The following is a 17,642-nucleotide window of genomic DNA, read 5'->3' as shown; positions in this document are numbered from 1 at the left end:
ATAACAATTCCTAACAATAATCGCTAAGATAAATAGATATAGTATGTATCGCGCATGATGATTTAAACACCTAGGTATGTCACATAACCAGTATAAAGTCCTCTTGAAAACATGTGCATGCTACAATTGATAACTTGCACAATTAATAATAAGTAAAAAAACATTAACTCATCTCTTTTTTTTATTATACTCTGCTCTGATATGCATCTTCCAACAAGTTTACAAAGTTTATGGCAGGTTATATTATACACTGTTTTAAAAACCGTTACCTACCGGCCGGTTGAACCGGTTATACCAGATTTTAGATTTTAGTAAGGGAACCGGTATTTAAAGACCGATATTTTTGAACGGTTTGCTGGAATATCGTACCGCCGTCTTTTTTTTAAATACCGGTTTAAACCGGCTTTACCATGACCATACATGGATATGGTTTTAAGAGCTTTTGGATTTATAAGATATGCTATTTATTAATTATTAATTAATTTTATACGTTTTAATTATTTTTATATATTTTGTAAAAAACTTTAAACGAGTCTGTTTGGCTCGAGCTCATGTAGTACCTTAAACGAGCCAAAACTCGGCTCAAGCTCGGCTGTGAGATGAAAAATTAATACAAAGAAGTTTAAAAGTAGGGACGATCGTTTTCGGTACCGGTACCTAATCGGTGCCAATTTTTGAGTTTTCGGTACCGGTACGGTTAGTAAAGTACTGGTATTTCCTGAATTTTGCATAAAATATTGGTACCAAACCGAAACCGGTACCGTATGGGTGTAGAACGGGACATTTCGATACCGGTATTTCAAATTTTCGGGATCAGTGGTGGTGGCACCGGTACCGTCCTGAACTCATCAGTCATCCTTATTTAAAAGTGGCAAAACTTAAAGCACATAAGACTCGTTAACGCTTGACAAATCTAAGCAAAGTTTAGCTTCGCATATAAGACTCGAGCTCGAGAAAACCCAGCTCATTTCAAACATTTTATCGATTCCAATCTACGTTTAAAACCTTTTCGAAGCTATAAAATCAGATTTGAAAAAACACCCGGTCTCACGCAGGCCAAAACTTGGTCAACCCTGTCACAAAGACACAAACCCTTTCCTGCTGAACACCATAAGATCCCTACACCTCTCCGCTCCTAACCAACTCCCCATCGTTACCTTCACCGGAATCATCACCTCCTCCGCCGTAAACCACCTCCAATTACTCGCCGGAACAACTTTAGTTACAACATCTGAGATCATATAGTACGGAACTAATGGTGACTCGGAGCAGCTTAATTAGCCGCCGGACGGTCCAGAAGTTCCGGCAAGCAGCGATCTCAGCCACCGGCTCACTTAAAATCAAGCTGCTACTGTTTTGCTGCTTTATCTTCACGTTAACCTTGCTCGCCAGCTGTACGCCGTCGTTTTTCGGATGGAGCCAGCAGAGTGTTCCGTCAATTGATCGAAGTTATAGGTCAGTTAATTAATTAAACCAGATCTTACCGTTAAAACGATGTGTATGCCCTAACTGTATAGGTTTAGGATACTATTATTAATAATATTATTGATTGGATAATAAATGAGTATCGAGGTGTGATCTGTATTAATTGCTGAAGTGTTGGTGATATTTGCTACTGCTAGTGAGGTAATCATTTTGTGGTGTTGTTTTTTTCTGTATTTTGGATTTCTATTTCTGGTGAATTGGATTATACCTGTTACTTCATGTTTTATATGTCTAGTGTGACACGCATCACTCTTTATGCTAATTACCTGGCGTTTACTCAATCTACACAAAGCAAATTATATTTTCCTTGAAACTGTTTAGGTCAAATTATTGATGCAAAAGTTAAAAACTGGATTTAGGAATTCAGATTATGACCTAGGTTATGTAAGCCCGATGACACCGAGTATTATGTGATTATAGACAGGATGCAACTCAGAATACTACCCCATCCTGCTACTATGTTTAGTAATATTTAGGAACTACTATCCATCCAACATTAGTTAAAAGAATACATAAGCAAAAGTTGGTGAACACAGTTTATCAAAAATAATGGGACAAGTAAATTAAAACATCTTGGTCGTTCGGTTACCGGTAGCCAGTGGGGCTATTTCATCGCACTGTGCTACAATACAAAGTAGACTGTCAAACCACCGTAATTTTACTTGCCTACGACTAACATGACTTTGCCCCATTACCTCTGTTAATGTGTGAAAAGAGCGGATCTGGTATACGTGCACTTATAGGTGAATACTGTCTCATTAGACTACTATAGATGCATCAACAGTTCTAGCTTCTTAAAGCATTTTAAATAAGTTAATAACATATATCTTAGTTTTTCAAAAACTTGATCTGTATTCACTTGGTAGTTGGTATAAAGCTTGGCCGCCTTAGTTAATGGTTTCTCTTTCCAGTACTGTCTAAGGAATCTGGCCGTATTTCATAACAAGTTCGTGAATCGTGTCTAATCCAGACTTCAGTAAGTCTATTTTTTTACTTTGATGAGTTTCTAGCCACGAGTATCGAAAATATTCATATCAAGTTTAAAAACATGGATTTTAATACTCAGGCGTCCTTGCTGATCAAAATATGACTTTTTGTCAATTCTGGTGCAAGCGCAGTCATGCTCCATGAGGACCATGACACCACGGTCGTGCTCAAAGCACCACTGTCACGCTCATCGAGTGGTGCGATCGTGTGCTTGATCAATAATAATCTATAAATCCATGTTTAGCATAATCAAGGCTCTAATCATGATCAAATCCATAATATGAAGTACTAGAGTTTGGATTACTTACCAATTCAAATTGATGGCTGCTGTTTATTTTCTATTAGTGGAGAGTTTATAGTCTGTTTTGTGTTTTACAACATGCAAATTCCATCCTTGTTTATTTTCCAAACAATTATGATTGGATTAATATTAATGGCTGCTTTTGTTGGAATCGTACTAGTTATACCATATTATGTTTGTTTTAACTTTATTATTTCTCCAGGAAAGGGTATACATTGTTGATAAACACATGGAAAAGATATGATCTTCTTAAACAATCAATTTCTCATTACACATCGTGTCCTGGATTGGACTCGATTCACATAGTATGGAGTGAACCCGACCCACCTTCTGACCCTCTTGTGAAGTTTCTGAATCATGCTGTAAAGTCAAACTCAAAAGACGGTCGACACATTGAGTTGACTTTTGACATAAACAAGGAAGATAGTCTCAACAACAGATTTAAAGAACTCAAGAATCCAATCACAGATGCTGTTTTTTCCATCGATGATGATATTATATTTCCTTGCTCGTCTGTAGAATTTGCTTTTAGTGTTTGGCAAAGTGCACCCGATACTATGGTGGGATTTGTGCCTCGAATCCATCTGATTAATCAATCGGTATGCCTTTCATATATTGTTTGAACCTCAAAGATTTGATTTAACATATGTAGTTGGTTTATTATTATTATTATTATTATTATTATTATTATTATTATTATTATTATTATTATTATTATTATTATTGTTGTTGTTATTGTTATTATTATTTTGCAGAAAGAAAACAGATATCCTTATATATATGGTGGATGGTGGGCTGTATGGTGGACAGGCACGTACAGTATGATACTCTCTAAAGCATCGTTTTTCCACACGAAATATCTGCGTATGTACACGAACGAAATGCCTTCATCCCTCTTGGAATATGTTAGGAGGAACAGGTAAATTTTTTATTTATTTTTTTAAATAGCCACTTGTTTAACCTTGAAAGATTTCACTAAGTTTTAATTAATCTAAACAGGAATTGTGAGGATATTGCGATGTCATTCCTGGTGGCTAATGCAACAGGAACCCCACCTATATGGGCAAAAGGTAACCTTTAGTTAATAGATGCGGCAATTTTGACCTTTTTATTTATTCAAAAGTAGTTGAAAAGGAAACGGGTTGAAATGTGTCAGTGTCACATATACAACCTTGAAAATCCTGAATGACTTTATGCAAAGGATATTAGTATAGATATACCACTACCATACAGGCAGTATAAGGTTATACGGACCGTATAATGTTTGACAGTGGCCACAACACACTATTGCGGCTATTGCCACATCATGTAGTTTTAGTAAAGTTTTCCAGGCCCTATAGGGGGTTATATGGGCCGCATAACTTTGCAGACCGCCTTAACGATTCGTATAACAGCTCATATAAAACCTTATTTTTTACGGTCTGTATATACCTTTTTCACATATCATACGGGCTGTATAACCTTGCACGGCTCGCATGATATGTGGAAAATGTTATACGCGCCGTATAAGATTATACGGGCCTTATAACTTCACAGACCGCATTTTGTATAACACCTCGTATAAAACCTTATTTTATACAGTTTGTATAAACCTTTTCCACATATCATACGAGCCGTATAACCTTGCATGGCTCGAATGGCATGTGGAAAATATAGCTTGCCAGTGGTGTGTGGATAGTATGTCAGCTGGCCACCCTACGCAAAAAGCCAAATTGATATTGTAAACTTGTAATAGTACAGGTTTTGGTTACTATCATAACTATTTTGGAAACATTTTTGTTGTTTTGGGTTAACCTATAACCCAACCGTCCAAAACAAAATTGCCCGTTTTGGCATGCACCCATTTACACAAACAGCTCATTTTGCCACTATATTACGAAGTACTAACCACATGCTTGGTATCTAATTGCAGGCAAGATATATGAGATTGGATCAACAGGAATCAGTAGTCTTGGAGGTCATAGCAACAAACGGACCGAGTGTGTTAATAGGTTTGTGTCTGAGTTTGGTAGGATGACATTGGTCCCAACCACCGTGAAGGCAGTTGACAGCCGTCATACATGGTTTTGGTGATTCACTACGCTTCTCATTTTTCTATTATTTTTTTCGATTACTACTAGCTATCGATATTAATACTGTTAGCATCCAACCAAACCACGTTAACTAGTCGTTTCATGTAACACATGTTGTATCAATAGCTTGCTTCCATATTATGTAAAATTAACACCCCAGGATCTTTGATAGAGTGGTTGCAGTATAACATAAATGTGGAAAACAACATATGCATTTAATATTTGGATCATGATCAGTTGAGTGATTGACCATACCTCAACTAACATGGGATTGGAGGCTTATCTGTTGGGGACTTGTGTACATTCCAACCCACACCCAATTGTTTTCTTTATCTTTGGTTTGTTTGTTTTGATTTGATTATGTGCAAATTGCCATTTTTGTTGCCAAAAACATGCTGCATTTTCTTGGTTTAAGAAAAGGGTTTTTATTAAAAATATCAATGGGTGATAAGATCAAACCAAGTTGTTGGGTATCTTCATTCTTTTCACACCATGGCTCATAAATGTAGGAAGAAATTAGGGTAAAGTATCACGCAAATGTTGAATTCTTGTCTTCTAAAAGCAAAACAAGCTCGTTATGCAGATTGATATCAACATTTTTAAATCTACTTTTATTTTACAATATGAATATGTTTGCATCATACAACTCTAGGTGTTATGTGACTGGTGTATCGTATATCGCTTGGATCCCCTTATTTAATTTTCATTGTATGCGAAACACACACCGTGTATAAGTTTTTTCCATGCTTATCATACAATAAATATAATGAATTTAAATAGTACATGGATAAGAGTCGCGAATGTCTTGTAATTTTCCTGTCTACCTACTAGTAACATCTGATTATTACAGCGATTTGGTTTATAGAGTATATACCCTTTAAATATAACTAAGATTTTTGCATGATAGAAATTCAGTAGAAGGTGTAAAACGAGTTACGTATACTCAAATAGAAACATCTTAACCAAGTAAGATAGGTCAAAAGTCAGAGATAATAAATAATCCATATTCTATGGATAACAATCAAAAACTGTTGAACACAACCATAAACTATCACATTTATATTCTATTTTGTTCTTCTGCGTATATAAAATGACTTTTTCTTTTAAGTATATCCTAATTCATTTACAACATAATTAATTAATTGATTTGGTGTACCAGTGCCTAGAACTCTAGAAGAACAAGGGGATTAAGCTGGCAGCGTGAGAGAAACTAGGCATCACATAATTCATGCAATTTTAGTTGCTAGTACTTAATTTACAATATATATAAACTGATATAATAAAATAGAAAAATTAGTTTTTTGGAAATGTATTTTTATAAATATATAGATGATATAATACAAGGGTGACTTTCATTGTACAACACTAATTAATTACATAAAAAAAATATAACTAACACATTTAACTTTTTAATTAATACTTTATTTTTATATGTGTGTATAAAAGATTATCAAACTAAAGTTTTTCATATGTTTCTAAAGTTTATCTAATTCATTTTCTTTTAATCTTTTATATTATCTGTATTATTATAAATGGCTATATGAACAACCTAAAATACGAGACTAAAATCGATTAAATAAATTAAACGTGTACAATATATCAAATTTTGAATGGAACACATGAATAGTTTTTGGTATACAACAGACATTGACCTTATCCACCAATCAAAGACCTGCTGTCACACTTTGACCTCCAATATTTCAAATTTCCGCCAACCTAATCCTGCCTGTAAAATACGACCGAGTCACACCGAGTCCACTCGTTGCCTTTTCTTTTTCTTTTTTTTTACTTTTCTTTTTTATAACGACAACTTTCATTAAAACGACAACGACAAACTATGTCCACCCGTCACCTACCCCTTCCTTCATGCCTCCAATAATCCCCCAAAAACGTCTTCGCTCCATCCAAACTTGGAAAATACGTCGGCTCCAAAAATATCTGCGCTAACGAATCACTCGAATCCACCGTCACAAACGCCAAACTACCTTTCGCCTCTACGCTCCCCATCACCACAACTAATAACTGCTTATATGAATAATAAAACTTTTTAACCGCGGACTCAACCGCTTGTAAGCTTTGCAATAAATGAATCTTCACCGCAGAATTCTTTTCTCGGTAGAGCTTCATCGCGGCCTCTTGAATTCTCGGTCCGCCCATCGGATCGACCTCCACACCAAGAATGTAAGGAACCTTATGCCTTAAGTTTTTCGCCCGTTTCGTGATCTCAATAAGCGCTCTAGACCGAAAACAAAACGATTCAGACTCCGAACTCGTCTTGATATCGAGCTGATTCTTCAAGCGGAGAAAATCGTCCGGATCCATTAACAAGTGAAGATCTTCAACTTCCGCAAATAATTTCCATATCCGTTCTAGAATGAAGCTATCGTTCAACGCCTTCACAAAATTATCTTCCTCTATTTGTAACTCGATTCGTTTTACAACCTGATTCGCAACGTGTATCCAGGACTCGAGTATCTGGTGGGCCGTGTACAACGTCCGGTTTTCATAATTACTAACATTCGCTTGCTCCGGAGGCGTTTTCGTTAGCGAATGAAGCTCGGACGGCTTGCAAACAACGTCGTAGTTAAGACTCGGCTTACCGCTTAAATTCGGCTCGCCTAACCCTAACGTGTAACAACATCTTCTCATTCCACACTCGATCGAGTATTGTATCGTTTTCGCCACCTCTTCAGATGGCTTCCAGGTAGCGAGGCGAGGCAACAGACTCGCCTCGCTAACCTGGCTAACTAAAACCGTCACATCAGCGTCATCATCAAGCTTCCACACTTCCGCGGAGCTTCCTTGACGCGTCAACACGCGTCCACTCCCTCCAACGTCCATAACCGGCAATGCTTCAATACCAACATTCACATCCTCCTCGCAAAACATCGAAATCAGCTCGACTTGACTCGTGGCCAACGACTCGAGTCTCCGACTCCACTCGCGCTTATTCGTATACGATCTAGGGTCAGACATCACGATCGATACAAAACGGAAGGTAAACTCTAGAGCGTGTAAAGCCGGTTTTAAAACGACTTCGTTTTGCCATCCAGGGAACTCTAGCTTGCTCCAAAGCGCTTTAAGTTCGGGTAACCGCAAGTAATGCTCGTAAGCGTTACACGCGGTATCGGAAGCCGGTAATAAATCAAGCTGACGACCCTGAGGTGGTGGAATTAAAACGGGAGGCCTTGGTGATCGGCTAGGCTTGTTATTATCGGAGGATACCATTATTTTGCCTTTGCAATCTAAATCAACCATTTTGCCTAAATACATAAGTGAACAAATAAATGAAATGAAATGAAATATTTGTTGTAACGTTTTTTGTGGTATTTATAGGGAGTAGAGGTATTGGTTTGTCTTAACAGGATATGGGTTGTAAAGAGATAGAAAGAAACGCGTGTAGAAGCGAAGAACATGGAAATTGAAAGTCGCCGCGATGTTGAAAATATTATTATTATTTTTTTAATATAAAGTTCTAGAATAATATAAAAAGTTTTATTACATGACGTGAAAAAAAAAATCTACTTTTAGGCTTTAGCTGTCAATTAATGGCAATATGGCATGGCTATCGGAGACATGCTAGCCAGTTTTTTTTTTTTCGAACAATAATGCCCTTACTAAACTTGAATAAAAGGTGATTGGATAAGTGAAAAGGACTTTAGGTTTTAACTTTTCATTTAGTGTAAAAAAACTGATTTGAGAAGTCAGGAATTTGTGACTTTTGGTGACTTTTAGATTTAAAATGCATATGTATCCACATAAGTTAATCCAAAAACTTTTTTTAAAACTCCTTTTCAAAAGTTATAAGTTATAAAAGTCCTTTTAACCAAAAGTCCTTTTGGACTAAATAAGCAATCCCAAACACACCCTTAAGTGAGCTAGTCGCACATTAACACTAACTGATTTAGTTGAGTCTATTTAAGCAGGTTGGTTACATGTTGAAACAGTTAAATCATCCGGTCTAGTTGAGTTAGTCCAAGTCTGCTAAGGTTGATCAGCTGCTACGTGTTAGACTAGTCGAAATAGTTGAACGAGTGAACCAAACCGAGTGATTGTACGAGATTTTGTAATATTGTTTTATTCTAGACGTAATATTATTTTAATTATAAATACATATAAAAAAAACAGGTTAATTCTATTTTGAGACGGTTATTTATATTTTTTTAGTTTTTAAATTATTTTTGGCGTAATTTGGTTTTTAAACCGGTCTGGTAAAATTATGAGTTTAAATATTTTTATGTAATTTGGTTTTTATGAATTTCATAAATGAAGCAGTTAGTGATGGGTTATGAGATTATCCTTTTTGTTAAACCAGGCTGATTATCGGTTTGATTACTGGTTCAGTTTTAAAAAATATTGATGGATATTACAAAATGGATATCCTGGAATTTTCCAAAAATATAGGATGCTATATCTATTGTTATAATATGTTTGGTTTTCTTTTTTGGTAGTTGTTTAATAATATTATAAAGTGAAATGAAAGTAAATTGGGTAAGGAAAACGAGTTGTGACAGGTGGATGGCTGATAGAATAAGAAAATTAAGCTTATCCATAAAAGCATAAACAGATAAAGTACCAAACCTTAGATGTAACGGGTCGGGTCACGTCCCCGTCAAACCCAACTACACCGAGATAAAAGAAGCTTCCAAACCAGGAATATTTGTCATGGACCATGGTTCATGTATGTATAAGGCTGAGGGGTGTGGGGGGCTTTAATGGGGGCTTTAATGGGGGCTCCAACCAATAATATTATGACGTGTGGCAGAGAGAGAAACTGGATAAGGGGGGTGTTAGAGCCCCCGTTGGAGCCCCTGGCCCTGGTGTGGAGGGGCTCCAGCGAATTTTTATTTTATTTTTTTATAAATATATTCAAACAACGTATTATTAAAAAAACTCATAAATTATTAAAAAAAACACACATTAATAAAAAAAACAAATTAATATCTAAAAATAAAATAAAAATTAAAGTACTAAAAAAACATTATTCTTATTCTTCGGCTTGGTCTTCTTCGATCAACCTCTTTCGGATACGTTCCTTTTGCTTTTCCATTAGCATTTGATCGACCGAATTTAGGTTACTGAAGTCTCTAGTAAGAAAGTCCAAATCTCTCATTCGACTTTTTTCCTTTTTGTCATTGGAGACCACCTCCATGGTTTTGTTGAATTTATTGAGGGATTCAACAAGATTGGCGATGTTTACGGCTTCCCCCTCAGCCGGTTTTTTCCCCTTGGCGTCCCTTCCCAATGGCCGCCTCCTCGGCGGTGAAGACGTTTCCTCCTCCGCAATGTTTAGGTCGAATCCAACGCGGCAATCCGACCCGGTTGAAGTGCTATACGCTCCAGACGAACTAGTTTAGTCCGTTTCGCCCTTACTTCCGCATCAAAGTCCGGCGCCACCAGCTCAACCCACTTGGAACACCTTTTCAACCTCTCCCACAACAATAAATCGTCTCACGTCTTCACCATCCCATACCTCCGCAAACACTCCTGCTTCCACTCTTCGACCGTGAAATTGTAAACCGCCAAATCATCACTGCCACTTGGTCTCATACGACCGTTGTTCCTGTTGAAAAGATTTGTAAACAAGCCGACAAATTTTCTGATTTCGGACCAACGACCCGAAATCATATCGGCGTTCCGCTCTGTACTCCCAACGAGCATGTAGAACGTCTCCCTAACCTTTGTCCAAAAAATCTTGCTCTTTTGGTAGTCGGCTGCAAAATGAATAAATAAATTAGATTTCCATTTAACTTTTATATTTAACTTTTTTATTAAAAAACATTTTTAAAAACGTTAAAACAATTACCGCAACGCCGATCCTCAGAAATTACTATCCAAGCCCGACACAAGGCTTCCTTCTCATCCGATGACCATGGAGTGGCTTTCCGTTTCGTCCTCGGAATCGAAGCCGGTCCCGACCTGTCCGTTGCAAGTTGTTTTTTCCGGTGGACGCGTCTTTTTGGTCCCGTAGCTTCACCGTGTGATTCTTGTGTCTCCGGAACAACAAAGTTAGGAGACGGTTGTGTGTTGGATGGTTGAAAGCCGGATGATTCTTGCGGCTCCGAATAAAACATCGGTTGGTGCGGTGACGACCATAAATCGTCGTCAATATAATCTGAATCAAGGTTTGGGTACCAATTTCCAGCCATTTTTTTTTAAAAAAGTTGAGAAGATGAATTGATTTTGGGTGAAGGTTTGAAGTTGTGGTATAAAAATGGGTGAAATGGGGTACTATATAGAAAAAAAAAATTTTAATTTAATAAGAGCCCAACGGCTCTTTTTCTAAAATTGAACAAGCTCCTCTCTCTCTCTTCTCCCGCTAACAGGCTCACGCCTGCATGGATTTTCGCGTTAGCGCCCCGTTAGCGCCCCCGTTAGCGCCCCGGTGGTGTGGTGTTAGCGCCTGGGGGCGCGAGCGGAGGGGCTCTAGCGCCCCCGTTGAAGCCCCACACCCCTCAGCCTAAAAGAAAACATGTTTGTTTGACGCCCTTATTTCCTTTTGCTTGTATTCTACATAATTTTAGCGTTTACTTAGATGTGCAACGTTTATACCATGTTTTGTGTTTAACTCTTTTGCAGTCATTTAAGAAATAAAAATCACGTCAATAATCATTACATATGGTTGAGTATCACGTTTTTTTACTCACGCGTTAGACTTTGCTGGTGATTTTGGAATTGCAGTCTGGATTATTTAGAGAGTCGAATGATAACTTTCAGATTAAAAGTTATTTTAGTAGTTCTTTGAAATATTTTAATCGGATAAAACTCTGAATTAAGACAAGAATTTAGTATGATTTTGTGAGGAAGATGAGCTAGAGATCGATTAAATGAATAGGACGTAATCTTTATCCGTAGGAGCGGTTATGGTTAAGATAAGCACCTTATGCAGTTTTAATTCAAATTTAAAATTTAATTAATATTCCTTCAAACTAAATACTTATGGTTATGTGTGGCATAATCATAAATTAGTTTTTCTAATGAATTTTGAATAAAGTAATATTAACGAAAATAAAATTTTTCCAAACTGACATGGCAGCTTAACCCCAGCCAGGGGCTATGTCCTTTGGCTATATCCCTTGGACTTCGTTAGGGGTTGCCGTCCCTAGGACCCCGCAACCGGGGGCGCTGCCCTGGGCCCTTGTTAGTTAGGGGTTTCGCCCCTAACATCATAATAGACTAAAGTAAACGTGCACTCCGCACATCCGAAACTTGTTTAATGCTTATTATGATTATATTGATCGGCCAGTTAATCCAATTACACTGAAACATTAACAGATTTTAATCCTACAAGGGCAAATGCAATTCTATGCTCTACACGAACAAAATTTACGTAACACTCTTTTGAAATTGTACGGATGTATAAAATATTGTGTATACGTAAATGCATGTGGCATACGCCAATAGTCCTTTATCATCCTTTCATTTGTGTATGACGGAAAAACCATTGAAATATAGAGACGTGTGTGTGTTTAAATCATTTCAATCTTGAATTGAATTAACGTTAAAATTCAACAATCTTAAAGAATCTAAGTTATTTTATGACTGCAATCCAAGATGTGTGTTATAGCAGGAGGAATATAATGTAAGAAACCGTTCGCGTATAAAAATAAAACATTTTTAATAAAATGATTACAATATAAGGAATCAAACCTATCTAGGAAAGCAAGTAAATTATAATACGAATTACATCGGAAAAAATCAAAATTATAATACAATTGAAATAAAATAATGCAAGAAAGGTGTAGAAGAAGAATGGTGTCGTGGTCTTTGTGGCCGAGGATCGTGTTTTACACGGGGCCCTTAAACAAATTCTGGGACTCTCCCGTTTTGTTTCCCAGGGTACAACGGCCTAAGCAGTATGTACTGCCGGGGAGGGCTCTAGCGCCCGAATAGTACCTTAAAGAAAATGATGAGTATGATCAAGAATGTTGGAATTTTTTAGGAAGAAAGTAGGAGAAAACACAAGAGATAATGTGTTATTTTGGTGTGTCTTTCAACCAAGGAATATCTTGGTATTTATACTAGTAGAAAGTTAAAACTATTCGGCCATTATTAAAGGAAAAAATGAAACACCCCAATCAACATTAACCAATGCATTTAAGTTTTGACCAAAACTTAATAACATGTTGAATGGTTTTAACTAAATCAAAGGTGTTTCAACTAATCATATAAAATAAAATAATTCATAATTAAAATATATTTTATTTACACAAAATTTTCCAACATATAACCCGTAACATGTATGCTACATGATAAAGGAACATCTTTTAAAGATAAAGGGCCTAACAGCTTAACTGTCAAATAGTTTTTTTTATTATTTTGAGATTTTACAATGGTGGTGTTGGTGCTGGTGCTGTTGCTGCTGTTGTTTTAATTGGCCTAAGTAAGTGTCTTATACAGGTTTGAGTTCATAGGTATAAGTTAAAGATGATGACGAACAAAGATAACCAACCATACACACCATCAATCTTGTAGTCACAAGCTATCCAAAGTTAGATGCTTTAAATAATACGTAAGCCAGATAATATACTAATAATCTAAAATCATTAGATGCTTTAAATAGCTTTTGGACTTTATAACAAGTTTGTGCTTAAACGTTTGAAACATGAATTTGACAATTTGAGAAATATATATCTTTTAATTTGTCATTTATTTAACTTTAATTCGATTTTGTTCGATATTTTGTAGTATTAAACGTAAAGTTAGGGGACATCCGGATATTAATGATGACGTCGGAAAACCAATTCCGTCATTTCTCGGTTAACACCGGATAAAGAGGATATTCCAAGGACTTTATTATTTTGTTCAATATCAAGCCACTAAAATCAATTATGTAAATGACGATATTGCCATTCAAGCATTTATTGGATAATTAGTGGACTACAAATTTAAACAGACGTGCCCATGTCTTGTGCGCCAAAAAAGACTATGTGAGACGTTGAAGTGGACGTTACATTTGTGAGTTTTTGGCAAGGGTGTTTATCCGAACGGTACTAAAAATAATAAAATAAATTCTAAGTGAGTTTGATTTTTAGGTTTTTGAGTCTGTTCAGAGACCGATTTAAATTCAGAGTTTACAATTATTTAGCATATAGTGTAATTATTATTACATTAGGGGTATGTTTGGTTGGATGTAATTGCTGGAAAGTTAATTAGAAGTGTGTGTGAATGAATGTCTCAAAAGTTGGTCAAACGATTTAATGATAATAATTATTCTCTTAATGATTATTATTATTAATTTCGGTTTTGAGTATTTCGTAACTGATAGTCAATGACATAGATCATTATTCAGTAATGATTATTAGTTTCTGTTTCATTGCACTAATGATTTCATAACTGATGGTCAATGACACTAATGATCATTATTCAGTAATGATTATTATTTTCTGTTTCATTGTACTAATGATGACCATTATAGTGATAATTATGCACTAATTACTAAGTATTATTATGGTCAACAATAAGTTATGAGTTTTAGTTTTATTGATATAAAACTAGATGAAATGCTTCAGTTCATACACCCAGATGGAAAAACACAAAACTCTATCTTCCTCTCTGCTGCAACATCATACGATTTCGTTTCAGACAAGCGATCAAGTCCGGCAGTCAGCTACTGCTTCGAACCGGAGTACCCTGGGAACAGACCGCGAATCTGTTTAAGGGAATTGTGTCAAACACAAGCCCAGTTCACCGTTATCATTTATTGTTTCTATTTATTATTTCTGGTTCTAATACAGGAATACCAACAGTAATGAAATGAAGGGGGAATGGAATGAACAAGGGAATGAAATGGATCATTACCATTCATTTGTTTTGTTTGGTTAACATATGGAATGAAATAAATTATTATTTTATGTTGTTTGTTATCCAAAAAAAATTTAGGAATGAAATAAAAATAATAAAAACGCTTCTATCTCAAAATATTTTTTTTACCAAAAAAAAACCCTGCAACGACGACGGTGATGGTGGTAGCTCCAGCGATGAAAATGGTGGTGGCGGTGACAACAGTGGTGGTGTTGGTCAGGCGGTGGTTATGGTGGTGGTGGGGGTGGCGGTGGTCGAGCGGTGGTAGCATTGGTAGTGATGGCGTTGGTAGGACAATGGTGCTTGTGGTCTGGCAGCAACAATGGTGGTGGCGGTGATGGTCAGGCGACGATGACGATGGTTGCAGTGGTTACAGCGATGGTGGAGGCGGTGGTAGCATTGATGGTAAGGGTGTGGTGGTGGCGGCGGAGGTGGTGATAGCGACGGTGGTGGCGGCGGAGGTGGGGATAGTGATGGTGGCGATTGCGATGGTAGTGGTGGTGGTGATGGTTGTTGTTAGGTGGTGGTGGGGTTGAGAAAGCACGGTGAAGGAGGAATGAGATGGAAAAAAAAAGAAAGAGGGCGAGAAATAATGGTTTTGATGAAATGAGTTTCTATGTGTGATTGATGATTCCATTCCATTAAGCAACCAAACAACATTTTTTCATATCAAACGCTACATAGTTGTTTTTATGTTGTAGTGTAAATTTAATGTATTTATCAAAAAATGCCACAGCTTTTCCTCCTTTCGCTTCACATAGTTTGCATGACAAGTTTTGCTTGTATTTGATCGAAACACTGCAGTTAATTGTTAGTGTTAGTAGTGGTTTAGTATTATGGCCTGTTATCCAACACGTTTTATGTGTTACGATATGACTAGCCTAGGTCACAATTTAGCTACCTTCCATAAGCATCACGTTTTTAAAATGACTAAATCAATGCTTTGGACGCAATTAAGTATGGGCAATTATTATTTAAATTTAATTTCTCGAAATAGAGTTCAAACTTACAATATTGACACACTAAATAGACCATCAATATAATTAGCTCTACATATTTTTAGTAGAATGTTAAACAAGTTTAATGACTAAGAAACTGCTATAATACGGTTTGAGAATATTCTGGCATGTTTATTGTTTTAATATCGTGCTATAATATTATAAAATTTTATAAAATAATATACGATAATTAAAATTAGGTATTTTCATGTTTTAAAATGAGTAGGAGTAGATAAGGTTTGGTACATAACTTGCCAACCAAATGCATCAAAGATACGAGTCGACATCTAGTTTCTTCTTTTATTAGGTTAAATTTTGTGGCCAAGAAAAGTAATCTATAAAATACATCAGAAATAGTCCTTATTCACCCGACAACCTCATCCTATTCAAAAATCAAAATAATTGTTTTTATTTAATAAAGATAAATGCAATACTTTTTTTTTTAAAATATAAACAATAAAGATGAGTATACTCTTGATTATACTCCAACCAAATACCTTTTATATATGATCATAATTAGCCAAGTGGCTTTTTTTATTTTCTAGTGTATTCGATGTTTAATGAGATAAAATACATTATATTGCTGTTAAAAATGCAATTTAATAGGAGATGAATAAAATAAATGTTTTTTTAATATTCTATTTTTTCACCTTGTTGTAGGGTTCTTTTTTTTTTTTTTTTGAGCTTGTAAAATATCGTGTTCTTCTAAAATCATAAATTCTAGATGAATAATTTTTCTTACAAAATGATTTTAAAATGTAGTTTGTATTTTTGAAGGAATATGTATAAAAAAAACCTAAACATTTAACTAGTAACTACGTGTATACATTAATATTTGAAGAAGAAAAAAAGTAACAAATAAGATTTTATATTTTATGTCATATTAAAATATCTTGGCATTGTAGATTTTACGTTCATACAGCTCCATCTAAAAAAATATGTCAATCAGTCATAAATGTTCCTGTGCAAGCAAATGTTGACTACCATAGTTATTGCTAGCGGATTAACATAATCAATTCACCAATGTTCGATAAGTATAATATGGCATTTTAACTGTAGGAATTAATTAGATCAAGTAACACAAGCAACATGAACATTTGCGGTAACTTGTCATGACTATTTTAATATTTTTAAAAATAAAAACTACACAAAACACAATGCTCTACAATTCTATTTTTTAACCTTAACTTGTTTTCTACTTCAACTATAATTCATAATAACACTTAAACACATAATAAATTATATCTCTAACTATAACATTTATCTTTTCTCTTTTGTTTTGATTTTGCTCTTCCTATAATTTATTTTTGATTCTTTCTTTTTCTCAGTTTAACCATTTAACTACGTTCGTTTGTTGATCATTAGAATTAACCCCTTACTCCCCCCCCCCCCCCCCCCTTTTCAATATGCTATTCCTAGGTCTTAGATTCCAAGTAACAATTGGCTTGAATTCCGCTAACCCGTTAGCATACCTTGATTTCTTGTACCCAACACCATGAACTATCACTTGCTTTTCATGTAGGCCCAACATGCATGTCACACGGATCGTCATTTTTTTGACCGCTCACACGCTACAATCACAATGAAACACACAGATTGACAATTTTTTTATTCTCTCAGCAAATTACACGGATTGACGCGACGTTTTCTTCCAACAAATCACACAGATTGGCGTTGCTTCTTCTTCTTCTCTCAACGAATAAGATTGCTTCTTCTTTTAGGTGGTGTTTGGGATTCCTTATTGAACCCTCCTTTTGGCTTTATTAACCTTTAGAAGAAGCTAATAGTTTAAAAAGTGTTTGGTAGCCCATAAGTTCTTTTAGATTTTAACTTCTCATCAAGTTTAAAAAGAAGGTTTTTTAAAAATTAAGGAATTCCAACTTTATGAACTTTTTGGTTTTGTGAGGAGTAATACCCATTACACCCATCTCAACTACAATCTCAAAACACTTTTTAAAAAACAACTTAAAAATGTCTCTTTTTGTCATTTTACAT

General features: G+C 35.6%; 3 protein-coding genes across 3 annotated transcripts in view; 2 read left to right on the top strand and 1 right to left on the bottom strand.

The window, feature by feature from the left end:
- LOC143530850 (uncharacterized) overlaps positions 1-17,642 on the top strand; it is a 207,031-nt gene that overhangs the window by 59,023 nt on the left and 130,366 nt on the right. The gene's annotated exons all lie outside the window — the stretch shown is intronic.
- On the top strand, positions 1,031-5,014 carry LOC143530848 (glycosylinositol phosphorylceramide mannosyl transferase 1-like). Its single transcript, XM_077026279.1, has 5 exons — positions 1,031-1,455; positions 2,976-3,372; positions 3,529-3,692; positions 3,773-3,843; positions 4,686-5,014. Exons 1-5 carry the CDS (start codon positions 1,256-1,258, stop codon positions 4,844-4,846), a joined length of 993 nt encoding a protein of 330 aa, XP_076882394.1. The 5' UTR covers positions 1,031-1,255; the 3' UTR covers positions 4,847-5,014.
- On the bottom strand, positions 6,640-8,118 carry LOC143530847 (nematode resistance protein-like HSPRO2). The gene has a single exon (XM_077026278.1). It carries the CDS (start codon positions 8,116-8,118, stop codon positions 6,694-6,696), a length of 1,425 nt encoding a protein of 474 aa, XP_076882393.1. The 3' UTR covers positions 6,640-6,693.

This window comes from Bidens hawaiensis, unplaced genomic scaffold, assembly GCF_021521415.1.
Source record: "Bidens hawaiensis isolate Kalapana, Puna unplaced genomic scaffold, B.hawaiensis_p1.1 tig00009039_1, whole genome shotgun sequence".
Taxonomy (NCBI): domain Eukaryota; kingdom Viridiplantae; phylum Streptophyta; class Magnoliopsida; order Asterales; family Asteraceae; genus Bidens; species Bidens hawaiensis.
Note: the sequence above shows the minus strand (reverse complement) of the source record. Positions and strands in the feature narration are given on the sequence as shown.